This window comes from Uloborus diversus, chromosome 9 (assembly GCF_026930045.1).
Source record: "Uloborus diversus isolate 005 chromosome 9, Udiv.v.3.1, whole genome shotgun sequence".
NCBI classification, from domain to species: domain Eukaryota; kingdom Metazoa; phylum Arthropoda; class Arachnida; order Araneae; family Uloboridae; genus Uloborus; species Uloborus diversus.
In genome coordinates, this window is record NC_072739.1 from 65,569,411 (window position 1) to 65,593,353 (window position 23,943).

Here is a 23,943-nt window from a genome sequence, read left to right on the forward strand (position 1 = left end):
GCCAGGTGGTTGAGGTACAAATTTGCATAAATCACTTGTTCCTTAGCAATTGTCAAACAGTGTAGGTAGTTTGGAATTTTTTGATGAAATAATAAATCATGCTGTTCGTTTAAATATTTTAAAAACCAATTTTAAACTCTTAGCCAAAAATTTAGTTATCGGAAACAACTTTGTTTTTTATCAAGATAACAATGAGAAGCACATGGCTTTCAACGTTTGCGTCTAGTGAGTCAAAAATTGTCCTAAAGTTTAGAAAATGCTCTTTCAATCTCCAGATTTGAACTTAATGTAACATATTTAGAGATATCTGGAGGCTAGATTACGAAAATACGGCTTTGAAACGAAAATCGAGTTAGAAACAGTAACACTCGAAGTGTGGTTGAACACTCTCTGAAATTACACAAAAAAAGGAATGAAAAAAGAATGAACTCTATTCCTAGACGTTTAAAAGGTGTTGATACTATATGATAATCTACTAAATAATTACTTAATAAGAAGTTAGATTATTCAATAATATATAGACATTTTTTAAAGTGTACAAAGACTTTTGTGAGATAAAATTTCCGGCACTTTTTGGTTTTTGATTTAAAAAAAATTAAGTTTAAATATTTTTTTAAAAAATTTCATGTAGTTTTGTTGAAAATTGATCATAGATCTTATAATTAAATACCTATATCGAAATAAGTCCATCAATGGCTAGGGTCCTATTTCATTGAAAAGTCGTAGGTGTACGAGCACTTTTGGGAACCACTGTATATAAATAACTTGCAATTCAGTCTCATCTGTAAAAAATCCCCCCCCCTCCCGGAAAAAGGTGCAGGAGTCAAGCTTTTGTGAGCTTGCATGCAAATTAAGCCTTGGTTGGCTTTATAGAAGGCCTTTTGCATTTATAATATTAGTAAGGATTTGATAGAAAGAAATACGTTAAGTTAATTATCAAATAACAAGCATGGCATTTCATTTTGTAGTAAAAAATTACTTTCGATCTGTTACACATTATTTTCCTTTTTCTTTCTTACTTTCATTTTTCCAAACTTTATGAACCTGGTAAGCCATAAAAAGGAATAAAACAACAAAAGTCAACCAATTGTAGTTTCACAAAAAAAAAAAAAAAAAAACTAACAATGAGTACAATGTGGGAAAGAAAGAAGTAATCGCTAGACTAACAAATAGTCATGTAAAAGTTTTATTTGTTACATTTATCAGAACTTCCTAATCATTAATTTACATTAACCAAAAATAGCTGTCTTAAGTTTTTCTAAGAAACCTTTTTTCTCAGTCTCACTCTTGCCTGCAAATCCCGACTTTTCATCTAAAAAAAAAAGAAGATATTTTAAAATTATTATTAGATAAAATTACATCCATTCAATAAAAACTATTACACTACACAACGAAATGTTTTAAGCGAGTTGAAATACTTGGATAAATATGTATGCAGTGGCATACCTAGCATGAGTGACACCTGGGGCCGTCATTTGTCGTGTCACCCCTCCCCCCCCCTTTACAAATGCAAAAAGAAGTTTTTAATGTTTTATAGGAAACATGAAATTTTGTCAATTTCCAAATTAGGGAAAGGTAGCTGCTGGGGAAGCCCCCTGGAAGCTTTTGGAAATTGTAGCTCTGAAAGCACAAAAATTTGGAAATGGCGCAAGGTGGAGAGGTTTGAGGGTTAACCCCAGTAAAATTTTTCATAATGTTAAAAGACATTCTAGACTATGGTCTAGAGAATATTAAGGTTTAGAAAGGTTCGGCATTATATAAAATGTTGCGAAAATTTCTGAAATAAAAATCTTATATTTTTCAAAAAAATTGCAATCCCACTTTGGGTATCACCCCCCAGATGGGTGACACCCGGGGCAGACCGCCCCCTTGTAGCGACGGCACTGAATGTATGTTCAGACAAGAAGCAAAAGAACAGAAAAATGGGAGTTTCTAATTGCTTCACTACGAACATCCTCTTTTAAAGGAAATAAAAGGTAGAGGGAATGTAATCCTATATTCAAGGGTAGAAATTTAGAAATGTAAGTCACTGATCTAATGGACCAGTAATTACAAAACTTCATTGGTCCGTGCTCACTATTAGTGGTCTCATACTTCTTGCCTTTTGGTTTTAAATAATGAGAAATTAAGGGCAAAAATATGGAACCAAATTAACATGACATCTGGAGTAAATTAGAAGTACTCAATCAACATGTCTGAGTGATGGGGAAGAAAAGGAAACAATGGTATTCTATTCACCTTGCACCCCTTAAAAAGGGTCAGATCGACTTTATTCAACATTTCAGTTCCAAGATTGCTTTGGATCCAAACTTGTCTCTACTATTTATAAAGGCATTATATTATTCGTTGGTTGCTATGTGGTTAAACAACCGATGATAAATTAAGTAAAATGTCACTTAAGGTAAATCTGGAAAGATAATTGCTTCACAAATTGGACAAAAATGTATCGGAAACCGTTTACTCTAATGAATATCATTTTCGCACCTTATTTGTTTTTAATTTGAGCTAATTAAATCTTCTTCATTTGCAGAGTAAAATGATCAAACATCAATCAGGCAACACATCTAAAGCTTAGGCACCAGTTTCTTGCAACAAGGCTTTTGTACAAATACTAATTTTGTCCTCCGACATTTTTGGAACCAAAATGTCGGATAAGCCAGTCTGATGATACAGCGGCCTTATCTTCACCAATAGTGGTCGGTCAAAGAAAAAATTTAACAGACTCTTACCGATGTTGTTGTTTTGAGAGGCAGGAAATAGAGTGGCAAAGATAGTATATAATGCTGTAAAAAATTTTCTAACTATCCTTCCCTGCAAAGAAATGCTAATCATTGCAAATAAAGGTACAGCAAAGGTCTTAAAATTTTTATAAAATGGTAATGGGTTATTCCATATCAAATCAAACCAATAAAAAATAAATTTTGAAAGTCAATGTTTTGGATTATTATGATTTTTTGTCTGTTTATTATACTTACCTTCAGGATGAAAAAACTGAAGTTTCAAATTTTTTCAACAATTCTTTGCAAAGTTATGCGTTTTTTAAATTTTGGAGGAATCCTAAATTTTGCATTGATTAAAATCTTAAGAGGACCGTTATTAGAGTACTATTTGACTTAGAAGTCAACAATTGGTGCTGTTTTGTTCAGTTTTTTATAAGGTTTTCAAAAATATATAACAAAGCTTAGTTGCTAAAAAAATGATTTTTTTTTTAATTTGTAAAAATTCAAAATCGAAATTTTTAATTTTCTTGAAAAAATACATGTTACTTAGCCTTTTGTTAGCAACATTTATTCAAAATTTCAAGATGGCATTCTTTTGGTATCATGCAGAAAAAAAAATATTTCCTCTTTCAACAGTTGCTTAAATTCAAGTTGTAAAGAAACACCTTATCTGTTTAAGAGTAATTCAAGTATAAAACCATAGCTATTGCATGATAAAAGAAGTACTTAGCAATTACAAGCATTTACAACAACAAGTACAAGCAATTTTTTGATAAAAAAAAGTTTATATAATTGAAAAAAATTATTAAATTTGAAATTTTTTATTTAAAAAATTGATATAAAAAATTTGATTTACTGGACATTTTTTTAAGCACTATTTTAGTAACAAATTTGCTATGCTTTTTATCCAATATATATATACAGGGTGTTTCAAAATGAATAGCGGTGGTTTTAACATGTTATAATATTTATTACACCAAACTTACAGCCACAAGTGATATATCAAATGAAAGAGAAAGTCAAACAGTTTTACATAATAGCCTACAAGTGTTTCAATGTGAGCACCATTCGTCACTCGGCACACGTTAAAACGATATGCGAGTTCTTCCCAAACTTTGATGAGTGTCTCCTTTAGTAATTGCAGCAACAGCTGTTTCAATCCTGTTCCTTAATTCAGGAAGGTCGGCTGGCAGTGGAGGCACATACACACGGTCCTTAATAAACCCCCAAAGATAGAAATCACACGGCGTTAGGTCGGGGCCCCTTACGGCAAATCCAGCTGGTCGGGTACAGTTAGGTTAAGCGAATCGCATACCTCATTATGCCAGTGAGGTGGCGCACCATCTTGCTGAAAGATGAAATTTTCTGGTTCATCTTGTGTCAGTTGAGGGAAGAGCCATAGCTGTAAAGTATCCAGATAAGAAGTAAGCGCTTTCTAGCGGATTGCAGCAGAAACATTCCACGCGCATGCGCACTGATGCCAGCAAAACAAAAAACTGTTTGTGTTTCTCTTTCATTTGATATATCTCTTGTGGCTGTAAGTTTGGTGTAATAAATATTATAACATGTTAAAACCCTACTATTCATTTTGAAACACCCTGTATTATAAATACACAGGGTTATTTGGTTTAAACCAAAATGCTTTTTTTTGTACAGCCAAATCTCCCCCCCCCCCCAAAAAAAAAATGTTTTCATGTATTTTCATTTTATTGTAAAATGCAAAATTCAAATCATGCCATGTTACCAGTAAAGCTTTAGAGATAAAGACCAAATTAAAAAATTGCATAACTATTATTATTTTTTTTAATACGCTGCAAGTATTCCAATTCTCCACCCCCCTCTCCATGTTTTCAATTAATGCAACTTAGGTACATAAATGCACAAAGCAGAGAAACTAAGTTTTTAAACATTACATGGAGCAAAAACCCAACTAGATCACTGTCATTATTCTCTCCCCCCCCCCCCCCCCACCATCTTTTACATTTGAAAATATCCCAAAAAGCATATTTCAGTCAAAACTTCATCCTACTACTTAATTTGCTTGCTTGGTTACTTAAAATTTATAGAGATACATCATGCATCACCGATCGGTAGTATATATGAATCTTAACTGCAAATAATTTTTAAATAATGAGAGAAAAAAAATAACTAAAGAAACCCTAGAGTACTTTGAAAGGCATAAATGGTTTTAACACCCTCACACTTGTCGGCATTACTATGCTTCATCCACAATACAGTCAGAACAAGGAGAAAAAAAAAAACGTATCAAATTTTGAAACATACAATGTGCATGAAACGTTGTGAGCTTAAAAGTAAAATTTAATGCCTAATTTTCACCTTTCAAAGAACTTTTTTTGATCATTATTTGGATTTGAACAGTCAAAAAATAAATAAATAAATAAATAATAAAATTAGTGTTAGAAAAGACTTAAGAACTTGTTTTTTTCATTTGAAGCTTTCATTAAAATATTTTTTAAATAGTTTAGATAAAGGAATTATTTTGCCAAATGTATGAAACCAGAGAAATAAAGTCTGTAATGCACCACATAATGACTTTCTTAAAACCTATTCTTCCTATTAGTATGAGTGTTGTCATTGATACATAAGGTAATTATTACATGATCTACAACTTTATTTAGCTTTAAACAAAAATATTTGTTCATCTTTCGGTTTTATAGTATTTAATATATATCAGACTTGTGATTCATTCGTAGATACTGCAAAATTATTTCTACGTACACAAATTATGCTTAAGGATGAAAAAATATTTCACAAGTTTTCATTCCTGGTTAACTACAATTAATCATGTCTTAATTCTGATAATTCTCAACTACTTAAAAAATAAATGAGTAGAATTTACAAATTACAAAAATAATAATACATAAAGTTATCAACTCTGGGGTGTCGATCCCATTATCCCCACCCACGGAATGAAACCCCATTCACAGAGAACAAAAGACTCCATTAAAAAAACACCCCCTTAAATATCTTAATCGCACCTTATTCACCACGCCCTCCCCCCCCCACTTGGGTGATCAATCTGGTCAAGCTAGTATGAATTGTTATGTGAATGAAGAGGTTAAATGAGGAAATATTTTTTTTCCTTATGATACCACAAAAATGTCATCATGAAATTTTGCATAAATATTGCAAAAATAAGACTAAATAAAATAAATTTTTTTCAAAACAATTAAAATTTCGATTTTGAGTTTTTTGAAATTTTAAAATTTCTTCATAAAAAAAAATTAAAAAAAAAAAATAAAAGGTAGAGTACCTAGGCCATATTACATATTTTATAAAACCTCATTAAATACTGAACAAAACAGTACCAGTTTCAGCTCTTTAAGTCAAATAGATTTTTAATTACGGCCTTTTTAAGATTACTCAGTAATGCAAAATTCGTGACTTCGTAAAAACTTTAAAAATTTATAACTCAACAACGAATGATAAAAAAAATCCAAAACTTGGTATATTTTCCCTGTTGTGCTAATACTCCATTTGAGCCAAAAATCAGCAAAATCCGAAGACATGAGGTTTTGGCCATTGGTTGATTTGATGTGGAATTACCCGAATGTTTGAAGTTCTAGAAAGGAAAACAGAAATAAAACTTCACTGGTTCCAAGAACCAATAAAATTTATATTCTGCTGGTCAGATGGATGTTTTTAAGGTTTCGGACCAGCAAACTACTGTTAATTTTGAGCCCTGCTATATTCATGAAACAGTAGTCCTAAATCATCCAACACATTTACTAATGATGTGTTGGAAGAAAAAGGTATCTTCCTATAATTTCAGGCAAAAAGTGTATCATTTGCCTGTAATGAAACCATATGACTTGGTATCTCTGCCTCTGTCAGCTTTTAATAATCTAAATACTGACTTTGCACTTCCCAAATAGTTATCTTCCCTTTAAGGCTGTTACTAGCTTTTGTAAAATTCTGGACAAAAGCAAATACATTGACCCTCCCCCCCCCCTTTTTTTTCTTTTTTTCAAAAAATGCTAGCAAAAGAGAAAAAATGCATTCAATGATATTAAAAAAAACTAACGCATAGATTCAAAAATCCTTTCAAATCTTGATTTAGTAATCTGTCATTGCGACGCTTATCTGAATGAATCATAAATGAGTATATTACATTTTATTACCTTTAAAAATATCTAAAATATTTCTGCAGAAATGACAAATAAAATATCCAAATTTTACATGGCATTGATATAAATAAAGTTTTTCATAAATTTTATGTACGATATAATAATATTTTTCAAGTCAAATAATAGCAAATGATTAGAAACTTATTTGTATATTCTTTTATCAATTAAAAATTCTTCATCTTTATCGATACTACAGTTATTTAATTATTATAACTGCTTTCTATTCACTGGGACGGTACTAAGTTCTCGGCAAGGCTTTAAAAGAAAGTGGGAACCAAAAACATGCCTGAATCCATTTCCACAAGTTTTGCCATGACGTATATATCAATGTGCGTGCGTGAGTAGGCTCGCGAGTGGACCGTTTTTGTGTATACTTGGATTACGCAATAAGGGTTAGTTGTAGGAAGGTTTAAATTTCATCTACGAAACTCAAGCTGTGCTCTTTTTTTTTTTTTATTACAATCGGATATTTTAAAAGGGATGTTAAAATTTTCCTAATGGCAAATCAAGATCAATTTATTATCTTCAAGACAGCTCGTAATCCAAATGTTGCAGTCTATGTATATTGTGTGCTACTTAAGAAGTGTTGTTGAAACCAACCTCTCAATAAACTCTTATTATTTACTATACGTAGTTAGTTTTATAGTAAAAAAAGATTCCTACTTTCAGATTGTAAAGATTAATTTCTTAGCTACTAAAAAATTTCACTTAAAATGTAAATAAAGCATCTCAGATCAAGCAGAACCTCGAACTTTTGAGACTGGACTGCATGTATGGTCGTTGATTCAAGTATTTTTGTGAATTTGAGCTCATCAGATTCTGTGCAGCATGCATGTAAACTAGCCGCAAGCTAAGTTTGAGTAGGTTAAAATACTACTTTGCGACATTTTTACATCACAATCGATCACGTGAGCGAAAATCTCGATCTCGCAAGCTGGCGAGCTTGGAATGACCGCTCAGGACACTTTTTCATCAGTCATCAAACTTAAATCTATACGTATCCTCCAAGCGATAGCTGCTGAAATGAACCCTGAGATTCCCCAGATGGATATCACTGCTGCATACCTGAATGGTACGTTAGACAAAGACATATATACAGTTAACCCTCGTTTATCGCGGTTAATTCGTTCCAGACTTCACTGCGATAACTGAATTTCCGCGAAGTAGGGTTCGGTATTTATAGAATGAATATTTTCCTAATTAGAAGGCATAAAACCTACTGACGACAATTTAAATAGGTTTTCAACATAGTTAGAGCCCCCTAGACATGAAACAGCATCCTTATCCAACATTACATTTGTATTACTTAATATATTGCACAAAATATGAGAAAATGAGATATATTAGACGGAATCGATATCACATTAATCATTGGGAACTAAAGTACACACACACATGCGGTTATTACACTACTACTAACCTATGAAAATAGCTCAACTTCAACTTGTTCAATGATGAATTAATTTCCAGTTAGTGACTGTATGTGCCTCCTTTCTTCCTCATCAAAGGTATTACGCATACAGCTTAAAAAGCTAGTACGTTGTTGAAAACCATTAGAGATGTATTTATCCCCTGGTAATAATACAGTGATTAATACTTTACAGTTAGTGTTTAAGGTTAAATTGAGATAAACTTTCTTCGGCGATTTTTTACCTCCACTCCCTCAACTAGTACAACTACAGTCACTAAGAAAAGCTTACCTTACTCAAAAGACATAATTTATAATTCTCTTGTAAGAAAAAGTTTACACGAGAACATAAAAAAGGCTCATTGCTATAATTGAAAAAAAAAAAAAAAACGCGATGTAGTGAAACTGGAAAAGTCGAAGTGCGAAGTAGCAAGGGACCGACTCAGCCAGAAGGATGTGAAGAAAAAGGTAGCGAACATCTTGTTTGTCACCTGAAAAAAAGTCTGTATGGGTTACAACAATCTGGTCGTGTTTGGAACTCATGCATTGACAGCTTCTTCGACAACTATTGATTGAAACGAGCCAAAGCAGACCCTTGCATATATTACAGCCATGACAAGAACATTGTGGGTAGGGATCTGTGTAGATGATCTAATCATAATTGAAAGTCTCCGTAATATAAATGAATTCAAGAAGGCAATAAAAACAAGATTTACTGCAAAAGACCTAGGTCCTGCCAGCCAGATATTGTCAATGCAGACTAACCAGAGAAGAAGATGGGTTGATCACGCTGGATCAAATTGGGCATATGCATCTGAAAAATCTAGATATATTTAAGATGAGTGATGCCAAACCAGCTGCTATGCCATTAGACCCGAGCATCAAGTATTGGAAGCCTGATGACCAGCAGTGGGCGGAAATTGGAACAAGACGGGTGGCAGCTTCCCTTATCGGCAAGATGTGGGTAGCCTCTTGTACTTGGCTTGCGGCACATGACCTGATCTTGCATATACAAATACATACATGAGTTAATTCAATGAAAAGGCCAATGGAAGAGCACTGGAGAAGAGTTAAGCATATCCTCAGATACCTCAAACACACCGAAGTTCTGGAAATTGTAGTTCCACAGAACCGGAAAAGGATTACTTGCCTTCTCAGACGTTGACTGAGGAGGAGACAAGACTGACAGGAAACCCTTCATTGGATACATGCTTTTACTCCTGGAAGACCGATATCTTGGTCCAGCAAAAAGCAGACCATCACTGCTTTGTCCTCCACCAAAGCGAAATATGTTGCCATGTGCAACGTAGCAAAAGAAATCTTGTGGTTCAACAGCTTGGTTAAAGAGGTAAGTGGCGGCAATGCCTCACCTCAAGTTGTGAAAGTGGAAAATCAGGGAGCAATATTTATTGAGAACAACAGAGTGACTTCAGAACGAAGTAAGCATATACACATCAAACACTATTTTCTACGTGACCTGGTTTTCAGGAATATATTGAAGTTTGAGCACATACCCACAAAGGAGAGACGTCGCAGATGTCATGACGAAACAAGTTTCTAAGGGAACATTGAGTCATTTAAACTATGCGATGACTTGTTAGTTTTATTTTTTGAAGTTCTGCAACCACGGACAGTTTGCAGCTATGGGCATTCTTTTATCTTTTTGAATTTAATGTTTGTTAAAAGTATATCACCTAATTTTCTTTCATGATGCCTTTTTCTAACGTAACGTAGTACCTCCGCGTATGCCCATGTTAGTATTTTTGCTTAATAGTTGTATTTTTTAATCAGAAGTTTTATTGTGCTTGTATTGTATCTAATGTGATAGGCAAGGGAGCATGTCAAAAATGTATGTCCTCACACTATTTATATTTTAAATATTTTTATTTATTATTGAAGCTGCTTGGCATTATAAATATTTTTATGTATATTTGGAGTTGCACTCAATTGGCATCACTATGATGTTGTTGTGGTTCAGCTTGTCTGCTGCGTGTGTTGTGCAGCATGGTAGGTAGTAAAATGTTGCAAGTTATCTAAATATATTTAATCCAGACCTAAATCTGTTAGAGTGTTTTTTTTTTCTTTGTCATGTCTTTTTAAGAGTTTTAACACCAACTGCATCTTATAAGGCTTCAAAATGCAGAATTTTATATATATTTTTCAAACTTTCCTCCGGGGGAGAAACCCCCAGATTTCCTACAATTTGGGATACTCTATACTCCACTTCTCCACTTAAAGGGGAGTTCTGGGGTCACTCTCTCGATACCATTCCCCTCTTAAGGCCAGTCAAACAATCAATTCAGGTAAAAAACAATCAAAAAAGTAAAAGTATTGCTGTATCAGAATAAAGAGACAAACTTAATAAATGGAATTAAAAAAAAATTGCCTCTTACATCACCGAGAGAAACGTTGTTCAAACTACAAAAGGGGGCTCCATACCTGAAACATCTTAGGGCCCTGTGAAGTCGAAATCCGGCCCCTGTTTTCATGGGTTACAGTTGCGAAGCTCAAAATATCTGTTTTTTAAAAGATATTGTCATTCAAAGTGGCTATTAAAACAGTTCAAGTGAAAAATAAACTATTTTTAAAGCGCTGTAGCCCAAGTTTGTCACCTTGCATCTTCCTGTTGGTAAAACCGTTAGAACTAATAGATTTTTAGCCATCAAAATAAGTTTCTTCTTCTATGGTATTCTTTCCTTTAAGGATTAAAAAAAAATAGCTCGAAAATCTGTCTGTTGTAAAGAATTGCTATGTTTAAGCCAAGTTGCAGAAAACTCAGGGTTCATACCCTTTAGGCAGAAAAAAATTCAAGCACTTTTCAAGTACTTTTCAAGGTAAAAAATTTTGTTTTCAAGGAAATATCATAAATCTGTACTAAAAATATTGTATGCAGATTTCATTTACTACAAACACATAGAAATAAGGCAATAATACAAAAAAGTATAGGGAAACAAAATTGCTTTTTCTACAACGAGAGACGCTTTGATGAAAGATCTACTTGCGTTGAAAAGTTTTTCTGAAAATGTTTGAAAAGTTTGGTCATAAAGAGAAGGCAGATACCAAGAGGTTTAATTTTGAGGTTTTTCAAAGGTTGCAGCAGTCAGAGGTTTGTATATTTTCTAGAATCAGCAAATTAATACTTTAAAAAAAAACTTTTCATAAGTGCTTTTAACTTTTATGGGAAGAAACTAAAATACCCAAATTCAATGGCATTGCCAGAGAGGAGTTTTTGAAGTCACTCCCCCCCCCCCCCGGTTTCAACATTTATTTCCAATAGCTATAAAGTGGTTTATTACAATATGAGGGCGGTTAGGACAAAAACACTAACTAGAAAGGTTATTTCAGTTTGCACTATTAAGTTCTAAAAATATTAGGTTTGCAAATCATTTATAAGTTTGAAAAATCAATTATTCGTATGTATTTATTAGCTGTTCCGCCAATAAGGCATTTTCAACTGTCCTCGAGTAAATTTAAAAATTAGGAGAGTAAGATAAGTTGATGAAAGTCCACTGTCCAGTCTCTACACCTCAAAATATATAAAAGCAGCTTAAGCAGTGATAAATACTCTGAATGTAAACTTGAGCCTATTCAGCTTTCATTGATAAACTTGCAATAGACAATAAATGCTGCAAGTTCAGATTTATAGAGCCACATTTCGAAATTGAAAAGATTCACAAGAAGTTGGACATATATTATGACAAAAGTAGTTTTATTTTGGGAAAAAAAGGGTTTATTGTTGAAATTAGAATTTAAATTTAGAAAGGCAATAATATTCAGGTGTAATTGTAATTTGTGAGTTCATAAAAAATTACCTGAAAGTTTCAAAGAGCAAAATGGGGCGAAGGGGGGGGGGAATAATTTTTAAAACTAAGACCCTGTTTCTTGAATATACATATGTACAACAACAACTTTTGCTATGCATACAATTCATAAAATAGTTTATTAAGTCAAAATATTCTGCATAGAAATACCATGCCCAGTGCCTGTTGATAACCAACAGCAGGCACTGGGCCCTAGCTAGGCTGGTACTGGTCAATTTATTAGATCCAAATGAAGATGAATGACCCTCCTTAAGCCTATCCTACCCCTTTGCTGATTAAAGCCTCTTTCAGTAAGCTCCAAGTACCCACAACCTTAATAAAGTAGTAATTTTGAACATTTGAGGAAAAGGGGTAAAATTTGGGGTAAAATTGGAGATATAGGGAGGTAAAAGCATAAAAACGAACACTACTGGATTTCATGTGAATAATCATAACACAACCACCCCTGTTATACACCTTATTTATTTTAGCAGACATAAAAAAATGATGTACTTATAAATAAAATTATATAAATCAACTTTATATTTAAAATACAAACTTTAAGTTAATTTGTTAGGTGCTCAACTGCTGAAATTTAAATTTTTTTTTTTTTAAATCTGTTATGACCAAAAATTAGGTAAAGATAATCATTCAAAATTGCAAAAATAAATAAGCAAATAATTAAACAAGGACCAAGGTAATAAATTCTTTAACTCTTTAGTTATTAAAATAAAAAATAAAATAAGCTAATCTGATGTAGCAGTGTCAAAATAACTACTAATTGCCAAAAACATAAAAATATTTACAAAATGCAAAGGGAGTTGAAATCTCAAACAAGGGAAGCAAATTTTCGCGAATTAAGTTTAATGTTGTCATGTTTCCCATAAAATAAACTTATATTTTACTGAAATTAAACATAAAATATGCTAATCTACGGTAGCAAATATGAAAATAACATCCGATTAGTGAATATATTTAAATATTTGCAAGATGCAAAAAGATTGAAATTTCAAACACGAGAAGCAATTTTTCGCAAAGTCTGAGTTCGTTCGACGTGGCATGTTTCCCATGAAATAAATTTATTTGTTTTGTATTAAAATTAAACAAAAAATATACTAATCTAAGGTAGCATATGCGAAACTAACATTTGATTAGCCAAAATATTTAAATATTTGCAGGATGCAAAAAGATTGAAATTTCAAACACAAGAGCAATTTTCCGCGAAACCCGACTAAGTTCAATGTTGTCATGGTTTCCAAATTAATTTCTTTGTTAATTAATGAAATTAAACAAAAAATAAACTAATCTAAGGTACCATATGTCAAAATATCTTTCGGTTGTAAAAAACATCAAAATATTTACAAGATGCAAAAGGATTGAAATCCCAAACACGGAAGCAATTTTTTCGCGATGTTGCATACTGAACACATGTTCAGAAAATTGCATTGGTGAAATACTTTTTAAAACTTCTAAGCACAATTCGTTGATTTTTGAGAGAATTTAAGCACTAAGAAACTTTTTCAAGGTTTTCAAGCACTTGAAAATGAACTTTTTTTTTTCAAGCACTTTTCAAGGTTTTTCAAGGGCGTACGAACCCTGAAACTTATCACTGGAAAAAAATTTTTCATTTTGCCCGAAATTCCCCTCGATTAAATACGAATGTATTAGAATACATTATATGACCAAAAATATTGACACACTTTCAAAAATTCACAATTTTATGGATTTCTCAAGAAATAAAATACCAATTGCTCTGTAATTTTTTTTCACATAAAAGGTATGCTCCAGCTGCCATTTTCCAATAAAAATTAAGTCTACTATTCATTTATGGGAGGAGCAACAAATTTAGGAAACGACAAAAGGTTTTTGGTCATTTTTAATTGTAAATAGCAGGGAATAAGCTATAAATTTCAGAAATAAGTTAAAAACCTGTCTGAAATTTTTTTAAAAAATATTTTTGTGAAAGTATCACTTATACGAACGGAAAATATAAGCATTTCTTTCAAAAATGAAATTTTTGATGGTTTTTGGCTCATATCAGCCAGAGTTTTCCTTCAAACGTTACTAAACTTTCAGAATACTAGACAGCATGTTAAAGAAACCTAATAATAAAATTTGAATTTAAAATATTGAAAATTTAGTGAAATAGGAAAGTTTAAAGCAATTAATTTTTCACTGTGTATGTGCAAAAGATAACTTAAAACTTTCATAATTAGAAGCCCAGATATATCCTACAACTCATTAAAAACTCCACCTTGATATCTTTAAAATGTAAAAAGTTATCAGCAATCTAATGAGCCGAATTTTAATAATTCTTGGCGAGACTACGAATCATGAGGGATTGTTCGCAAATTATCCGTTCTTATCACGAATCACTCTGCAACGATAACAGGAAAGTGTTGCCAGTTTGCAAACAACCCCTTACCATTCGTTGCCTATCCAAGAATTATAGAAATTTGGCTCATCAGATTGCTGAAAACTTTTTAAATTTTAAAGATATTGAGGTGGAATTTTTTTATGAGTTGCAGGATATATATGAGCTATGGATTATGAAAGATTTAAATTGCCATCTTTTGCCCATGGGCGGTGAAAAATTAATTGCTTTAAACATTCATATTTCGTAAAATTTTCAATATTTTAACTTCACATTTTGCTACTATGTTTGTTTAATATGCTGTCAAGGATTCTAAAAGTTTAGTAACGTTTGATGGAAAACTCTGCATGATATGAGCCGAAAATCTTTTTAAAAAATTGCATTTTTGAAAGAAACTCTTATACCTGCGTGGGTATAAGAGATATCTTCACGAAAACATAAAAATAAATTCTTGATAGTTTAACATATATCTCAAATTTATAGCTTATTCCCAGCTATTTACAATGAAAAATGATCAAAAATTTTTTTGTTTCTTTAATTTGTTGCTTGTTCCCTAAATGAATAGTAGACTTAATTTCTATTGGAAAATGACAATCCTATTGGAATATGACCCTTTATGTGAAAAAAAATTACAGAGCAATTGGTCTTATTTTTCAAGAAATCCGTAAAAATGTGAATTTTTGAAAGTGTCCCAATACTTTTGGTCATATAGTGTATATAGAACGTGCAATGTCCATCCACACATACACTAGGGAACATATTGTAATACATACTTTTGGAAGAGATTCCATCAATGGTGCCAGGTGTATTAGTTTCTAGCTCAGCATAGGCTTTCATTAAGTCATACTGAACACCACTGAGTTTTCTGTCAAAAAGGCAAAAATAAAATTAATTAAACAAAGGAAATAAATGAAACACGAAACACACAGAATAATTTTGAACTGTTTAAATTTTCATACATTGAAAAAAAAAAACATATATCCTTAAACTCATTTAATTCATTTATACCTGTAAACTGCCCTGGGCAGTAGGGTGGATGAAAAAAAAAATGTTTTCGAGATTTCAAATCGGCCAGTTTGAGAAAAGTTGTCCACAAGGACTAAACAATTACATGCGAAATTTTAAGTTGGTCAGATAATATCTTCATGCGCTGCAAGGTGGTCAAAAATCGCAAATTGAGCCTAAAAATGCAGTTTTTCTTCTTTACAAAAACATTAATTTTTAATAGTTTTTCAAATCTGTCAAGGTGGAAAAAGGTACCCAAATGGGGTGAAATACTATAAAAAATATGAAATAACATCACAGTCCGATGCAATCTTCATGCACCACTTGGCAGTCGAAATTTGCTAATTGAGCCCTAAAATAGTTTTTTTATTATGAATGAAAAAAAAAATCTTAACTTTTGAGATCGACCAAGGGTAGAAAAGTTGCTTCATACAATTATAATAATTCATACCCGCCACAGCAAGCAATTAGTCACGTGATTCACTATTTACCAATCGCGTTTTTATTAAGGTAAGATGTATTAAGCCACAAAAAAGTGATATTAAAAAACAATCTTTTTGCTTGATTAAAATAACATAAAAAAAGGGAATAAACCATCCAACATTAGAACAAAAGCAAAAAGCTTTGATGGAACAAAATCTTCAAAAACAAAGATTAAATAGTCTGTCTGTAGTTCTAATTACCATCCAACACTTTTCTTTTTGGAATAATAGATCAAAAAGTTAATTGCTTAAAATATTAGTAACTATATTTAGAACAAGAACAAATTAATTCACATCAAGCATGAAGAAATGGCTAAATCTTGGCGTAAAGTGTATGAACAAAAATATTGAGAACAAAGTTATTTTTGCAACGAAAATGATATGCACACTTTGAAATATGAAGAATGAATTAAGATGAAAGATTTTATTTGAAACATTGGCAAATGGCACTCTTGCAGATATTTTTTAACATTTTATTAAAATACTCAAGAGCTCCAAGCACAATTCAAATGATCCATATGCCACAGGTTTCCAAGCCCAGCTCTAGGGTATAGTTCTAAGTTTAATCTTGTGGATTTCTAACAATTGAAAATCATTTATGCTTTTGAAATTGAGTAACGTCCCATTACACCATTTCATGCCAGGCGTTAATGTTTTTATGAGTTATTATGGACATAAGAAAATTTTTAAGCAAGATGAAATCCCCATGAAAAAGGTTTGTCTAGATACTACTCACTCTCCCAACCCACTTGAAAAAGTGGCAACTATACCAATTGAATCGCCACTTGCTTCGACGTCTTCGACGCAAGCTATTCCTGATGACAGTAGCACTCTCTGTATATCACGTGATGTAGGAGTGTACTTGGGAAAAATGTCTATGTTAGACGACCTAACTAAATTCAGACTTTTGACAGAACCATGGGTTCCAGAAAAGGACTATAATTTCCATTCATCAAGTTTACTTGATGAAGGGAAATAATAAATAAAAAGAGGATGAGAAGAAAAACAACGAGTAAATTTAGACCATTTAGATAAATATCATTGGCTAGTATTTTCTCACGAAAAAAAAAGGACTATTTTGCAAATACTGCAGTATTTTTGCATGGAAGATTGGTTGGAGTAAAAAAAACTTCCCTTACAAAAGTTAGTTACAGAGCCGTTGCAAAAATTTGCTAAATTAACGGGAAAGGATGGTGATTTAGAGAATCATGCTGCTTATGTTTATCACAAAGAGGCTGTAATAGAAGAAAATTCTTTTATTGATACTTTCAAAAACCCAAATAAAGATGTAAAAAACATGTTGGATGAAAAAAGACTCCAGGTACAGGAAAATAGAGCACGTTTGGCACCAATTATCAAAACAGTGTTACTACATGGCCGTCAGAACATTCCATTGAGAGGCCACAGAGATGATGGAAATATGGTTGTCCTTAGTGAAGATCCTGTACAAAATGACGGCAACTTTAGGTCATTACTTAGATTCCGAGTGGAAAGTGGCGACATCCAGCTTATGGATCATCTCAACTCTGCTAAAGCTAATGCTAAATATGTAAGCAAAACCACTACAGACGAGATTATTAAATGTTGTGGTGATGAAATTATTGAAATAAGAAAACGAGTAAATGTAGCCAAATTCTACTCTGTTCTCTTTGATGAGACTGATGATATTTCTCACACCTCCCAGTTAAGTATTTCACTCCATTACGTACACGAAGCTGCTTCTGGTGCAACTGTAAGAAGATTTCATGGGATTCCTTGATCTGCATGAAAAGAACTATAATCCTACAAACTCTATATTTTGTGAACCAATCATTTCTGGCGAGATCCTTGGACAAACGGTTCTAAAATTTATACAAGACCTTGAACTAAACACTGAAAATTGTGTTGGAATTGGAAGCGATGGGTGCAGTGTCAACGTGTCAGACGTTCAAGGGGCTGCTGCAAAAATAAAGAAAAAGGCCGTTTATAGTACTTTATGTGTATGCCAAAACCATACACTAAATTTAGCTTTGTCAAAGAGTAGCAAAGTACAAGCTGTACCATGAAGGAAGAGTCTACTTTTTTCAGCCAGTCAGCAAAACAAATCACATTCTTCAAAACATTTTAAGTCAGAAAATTAAAAACTACAGTGAAACTCGATGGTTTGAACAACATGAGGCTGTTTAGGAATTTAAAAATCTACCCAAAATAGGAGAAGCTCTGCAAATTATTTCGGAAAGTTGGCAAGATAGCTCTACTTCCAGCAAATCTCTCTGTTTACTTAATTCTATTTCCAATTGTGAGTTTATTACAACTGTTTATTGTTTATGCAACGTGCTAAGTAGTACAGTCATTCTTAGAAAATATTTTCCTCACCAAAAAGTAACGCAGGCCAAAGATGCATTCAAAGGAAAAAGAGTCAATTGTGATCAGTTCTTTCCGCTGATCTAAGAGAGTGCAAAAGAAAAAATGCAACAACTAGACGTAGAAGAACGTCTCCCTCATATAGTTGGAAAGCAAATGAACCGACAAAACTATGCTGCCAATACAACTGATCCTTCAGGTCACTGGAAATGGTCCATTTATATACCAATATTTTGGATCATGTAATATCATGTAATAATGGATTTGGTAACAAAGTTCCAGATGGAAATAATGGACCTCTAAACTGTTTACTTTAGTTCCAGCTAATCTGGATAAAATATCTGAGCTGATGACGTTAAAAGATGAAATTGATCATTTTTGTGAACAGTATGCTCCTTTTCTCAACCACAATGGAAAAGCGCTAAAACACAAACTTTTCAATGAGATACTTTTGATTAAAAAGGGTGCTAATTATGAAGAGTATAAGAAAATAAATAGAAGTATAAAAGCTTATGGAAACTGAGGCAAAAATAATTATGCTATTATGAATAATTTGTTAAAACTGTTATCAACTCTTCCGATTTCAGTGGCAACTGCAGAACATAGTTTTTCAGCTTTGAGATGCTTAAAAACACTGTTAAGGTCAAGAATGGGAGAGGACAGGCTTACTGGACTTGCCCTTCTTCATGTGCATTGAGACATTCATGTGGAAGTTACTAATATCATGGATCAGTTCGCTAGTTCTAAGAATAGAAGGATTCGGTTCACATATGTAGTGCGACAATATGACATGCAATAGTTATAGTTAACATACTAGCTGGCCCAGCGTATTTCGTACCACCATTTGTAATTTTTTTCCTCCTTGAATATACTTGTCAATAAAATTACCTGATTTATCTGAACACTTGTTCACATTTGTTTATGCATTAGACTATTACAATGACATAAACATTGGAGATTGGATTTTTAGAGACAGTGGGACAAATTGCGCGACTTTTATTTTTCAAGACCTCTTCAATGTTACAACTTTACAGTGACAGATTGCCGAAAGCTGTTGCTGAAGTATGAGCTTGCAATTTTGACTCAACCGATTCACGAAAAAATTAGAAATTACATGTTGTTTATAAATAAATATCCATCAAAGGTTATGGAAATGCCCCCCCCCCCCTCCCCCCAACAAATTCCTAGATCCGCCCCTGGTCACTTCAGTCAAAAATGAAAAAAGATGGAAATTTAAAAAAAAAAGGTTTAAAAAAGTATAGAATGGAAAATTTTGAACTTTAGTACTTCGACAGTTACTCCGAATGTAGAAGATCTACGTGTGATAAATATATTGAATGAATCGTTGACTTTTCATATATCTTCGCTGACTGTAGTTTTTTCATATATCTTCCTGAAGAATCTACGAATAGTAAAACTGTTGCACTATGCATGAAATGCAGTCCAAGTACTAAAATCAAAGGATATAATAAATGATCCTTCAATTTCTTGAGTCACCTCAAGAGAAAGCATGGAACATCATGCGTGGATGAATACAAAACTTATCTAAAAAAAGACAAAAATTAATTATAGAGCTACACTTGAAAGTGAAGAAAAGGAGCAAGATAAGATCAAGAAAAAATTTTGAAACTAATGTAATGAAATATTATATTTTGGTTGATGCTGGAATCATGCTTAATCCATTTTCTGAAGGAGTAAGTTAGGCCGGTCGGCCTTGAGTGAACTGCTCAAGATTTGGATTGGACCCTGGTACCCTAGTGAAGGCGATTCAAGACTACTGGACCTTTTTTTATCAAGATGAATTTTTAGGAGCACCTGTGATATAACTGTTTTTCTTATTTTTGTTATGCTGCAATATTTTTCATTGCTGAATTAGGATTCTACACAAATCCACTATTTTTACTTAAGAAGCTTTAGAAATATTTGTTAACATGTTGTATTTTTACTGAACTAATGAATGTTAATGATTTACTTAAATATGCTTCCTAATTTGACTCAACCAAGACACATTTGTGAGGTCCACTAAAACTTTAAATAGCTTTTCCTCCTAACATTTGGTAGCAGAGTGTGGTTACCTCTGTGCCTCGGTATTTTCAGTTTAAATTTAAAATGGATAAAGTTTATGGAAGCATTAAAAAGTTAAATAGCCAAAACTGGTCAACATGGACGAGGGATATGAAAATGATTCTTATAGAGAGGGGCCTGTGGGAAATAAGAAAAAATAAAAAATTAGACCGGGAAGTGCTGGAAAACAAAAAGAAAGCCAACCAGGCTTTTGCCTTAATTTATATAAATATAAATGATGAACTTAAACAATATTTGAAATTGAAGATCTCCAGGTCCTTTGGGAAATTCTCAAACAAAATTTTGAACCTTCATCCTTGGCCAGAGTTGCTAGTTTATGGGAAGAATTTTTTCACGTCGAGTCCTAGAAAACGAAAGTATTGGGATGTTTGCATCAAGGTTAAGGATAATTTTAAAACAGTTACAAGGAAAGTAATTATGTAATGGACAAAAAGTTACAAAGTTTTCAACTTATTTGAAATTTATCTGAGGATTTTTGGGGAATTGTACAAAACATATACCGGTGGCAAGAGAAAAAATTTACCTTTTCAAATGTTTTAACAGAATTGTTAGCTGAAGAAGGACATATTAAGTACTTAATAATGGGGATAATGGCAAGGGCAAATCAGTAGTGATGAGTGCCACCTCAAGATACGGAGAATCCTCAGGGGGGGGATTTAAACAGAAAACGTGTTTTCTATGCAAGAAACCCAGACGTTTGGCAAGTCAATGTTAGCATAGAAGTAAAAACAAAAGTAGAAATTTTTCAAGGAAAGAAAATGATAAAGCTAGTTCAGGACATGAAAATGTTAGAAATGGGATTTTTTTTTTTTTTTTACTGTTTAAACAAATCATGAGGTTTTAGAAACCAGTAAAAGCAAAGAAAATGAGGGATTTGCGGTAGATACTGGAGCCACTGCTCATTTTTGTAGGAACAAAAAGTTGTTCTTTGAACTAAATGAAGTAAAAGATGTTCAAATGGAAGTGGCAGTAAGCGGAGTTCAAAGTCAAATAGAGGGAACTGGTAAAGTCATTTTTAATGTTAAAGTAAAATGGAAAAATTAATGAAATAACCTTGAACGGTGTATTTTATGCTCCTGGTTTAAGACGAACTCTAATGTCTGGTCCTTGCATAGACAAACATGGGTTCAATTTTTCTTGTTCAAATGATAAATTATCAGTGTTTAAAGGGGGGAGAAAGGCTTTTTTTAAAGGATAATTTATTTTATGTAAAACCTCTTTCATATAATTTTAATGAACTCAAGCCTTCAGTATCAAATTGTAAAATTTTTGAAAATGCTAATCAGGTCAATGGGGAGAGATAGAATCTTTTGAATCTGGAAATTTGGCATAGGCGGTTTTGTCATGAAAATAATGAAGATATAGTAAAAACAGAAAAACATGTTTATGGCCTTATTATCTTTACTAATAATAAAGCTGAAAGTCTCTCTCTGTCCGGAGGATGTCTGTATGTCTGTAGGATGTTTGTGACGCGCATAGCGCCTAAACCGTTCGGCCGATTTTCATGAAATTTGGCACAAAGTTAGTATGTAGTATGGGGGTGTGCACGTCGAAGCGATTTTTCGAAAATTCGATGTGGTTCTTTTTCTATTCCAATTTTAAGAAAAAAAATATCATAAGATGGACGAGTAAATTACGCAATTATCATAACGTGGAACCGTAACATGGGCACAAGCCAATTGGTGAGATACGAAATCATCATAACGTGGAACCGAAAGATGGGTACAAGCCAACTGGCGAGAAAATTCACCATACATTATTTGTAAATATACAGGCGAACCAAAAGACCATTTGATTTTTCTATTACGGGAAAAGCGGTGCGGGTATCACTAGTAAAGAATAAAAATGCTCCAAGTTGTGAACCTTGCAAACTAGCCAAAAACCGCAGGGTTTCTTTCAAACTGGTTCGGGGAATTCAATTTCGTACTTCATTGGGGTAATTTATATAGATTTAATGGGACCTTTAAACACCCCATCTTTGTGCGGCTCAAAATATGTTTTGTGTCTAATTGACGATTTTTCTCGCAAATCTGTTGTATATTTTTTGAAATCAAAGGACAAAGTGTTTGATTATTTTGTAAGGTTCTAGAAAAGGGCTAAACGGTTTACTGGAAAAAAATTAAAGAATCCGTTCAGATAACGGTAAAGAGTTTAAAAATACTCGTTTTGGATATTATCTTAGGAACCAGGGTATTAACATACTGAGAACAAACACTATTAGTCCAGAAATGAACGGGATCACCGAAAGATACAACTTAACCCTAATAAATGGGGTAAGGACCCTCCTGAAGGAATCAAATTTGCCAGACTGTTTTTGGGCCGAAGCGGCATTGTGTTTCAATTACGTTTGAAATAGGACTGTTGTAACAGGAAGGGAGAAGATTCCTTTCAAGTTGTATTGTGGTAGAAAGCCATCAGTGAAACACCTAAGAATTTTCGGATGTATAGCCTATGTAGGCCGGCTAAAACAGAAATTGAAGAAATTAGACATGAGGGCATATCAAGGTATAATGATCGGTTACACCATTACCACCAAGGGCTAAAGGATTTCGAACCCTGAAACCCGAGAAGTAGAGGAAACAATCAATGTTAGATTTGATAAATCCCAAATTTGGGAAGAAATAAACAAGTTAGTCGGGAAGGGACGGACAGTTTTTTTTATATAAAACCTTTAAGTGAAATGGATATCGAGGAGGAGGAAGAGACTAAATCTATCCCCACAAAATCTTTGACATCTTGTAGAGAAATTCCATGGGTGAGGGAAGCAGTTCAAAGAAAAAATGATACTCGCTTGGACATTTACTATTTGATCGAGGGCAAGAATGTCAAATTAAGGTCTAAAAATGATGTAAAAAATTACTGCAATTCCCATAATATAGAATTTGATCAAGATGTTTTCGATTTTCCCACAAATATAATGAATCAGGTCCAGTTGTCAATTTGAATTTAGAAAGGGGGGGGGATGAGGAAACAATTTTTTAGAAGCAAATATTTCAGAAATTGTCATTCCAAATAATTACAAGCAAAGTTTGAGGACTCCTGAGAGGAAGAACTGGCAACAAGTGATGACTGATGAAATGAACATAATCCACTAAAGAAAGGGCTGGTCATTGGTACCCCCCCCTCCCCCAAAAAATAAATAAATAAAAAAGCATTAGGAAATAGATGGGTGTATGATCTGAAGACCAATGATAAGAATGAAGTGGTTAGATATAAGGCCAGACTTGTTGCTCAGGGAAACCACCAGGAGTATCCTGAATCCTTTTCTCAGGGTTTTAGCCCAGTTATCAGTTTTTCTCTCGTTAGAGCATTTTTTGCAATTTTTGTATAATTGTTGGTCACATTTACAAGTTGATGTAAAAAATGCATATTTATATGCTGATTTAAATGAGCAAAATCTTTATGCGCCAGCATGAAGGATTTGTTTATCTATACCATCCAAATTATGTCTGTAAACTAGAGAAGTCACTATATGGGTTACACCAATCAGGTCGTAATTGGTTTTTTGAAATTGATAGTGTTCTTGAAGGCCTGAATTTTAAAAAAATGACTAGTTGTAACTGTGTTTATACCTTTAA

At 32.9% G+C, this 23,943-nt stretch overlaps 1 protein-coding gene across 1 annotated transcript in view; it reads right to left on the reverse strand.

The window, feature by feature from the left end:
* Positions 1-1,179: 1,179 nt before the first annotated feature.
* LOC129229374 (protein tumorous imaginal discs, mitochondrial-like) overlaps positions 1,180-23,943 on the reverse strand; it is a 100,599-nt gene continuing 77,835 nt past the window's right edge. The window contains exons 10-11 of the mRNA XM_054863666.1: positions 15,224-15,315; positions 1,180-1,312 (exon numbers count right to left, since the gene is read on the reverse strand). Of these exons, the coding sequence (XP_054719641.1) occupies positions 1,230-1,312; positions 15,224-15,315 (175 nt within the window). The 3' untranslated portion in view covers positions 1,180-1,229. The remainder of the gene's footprint in view (positions 1,313-15,223; positions 15,316-23,943) is intronic.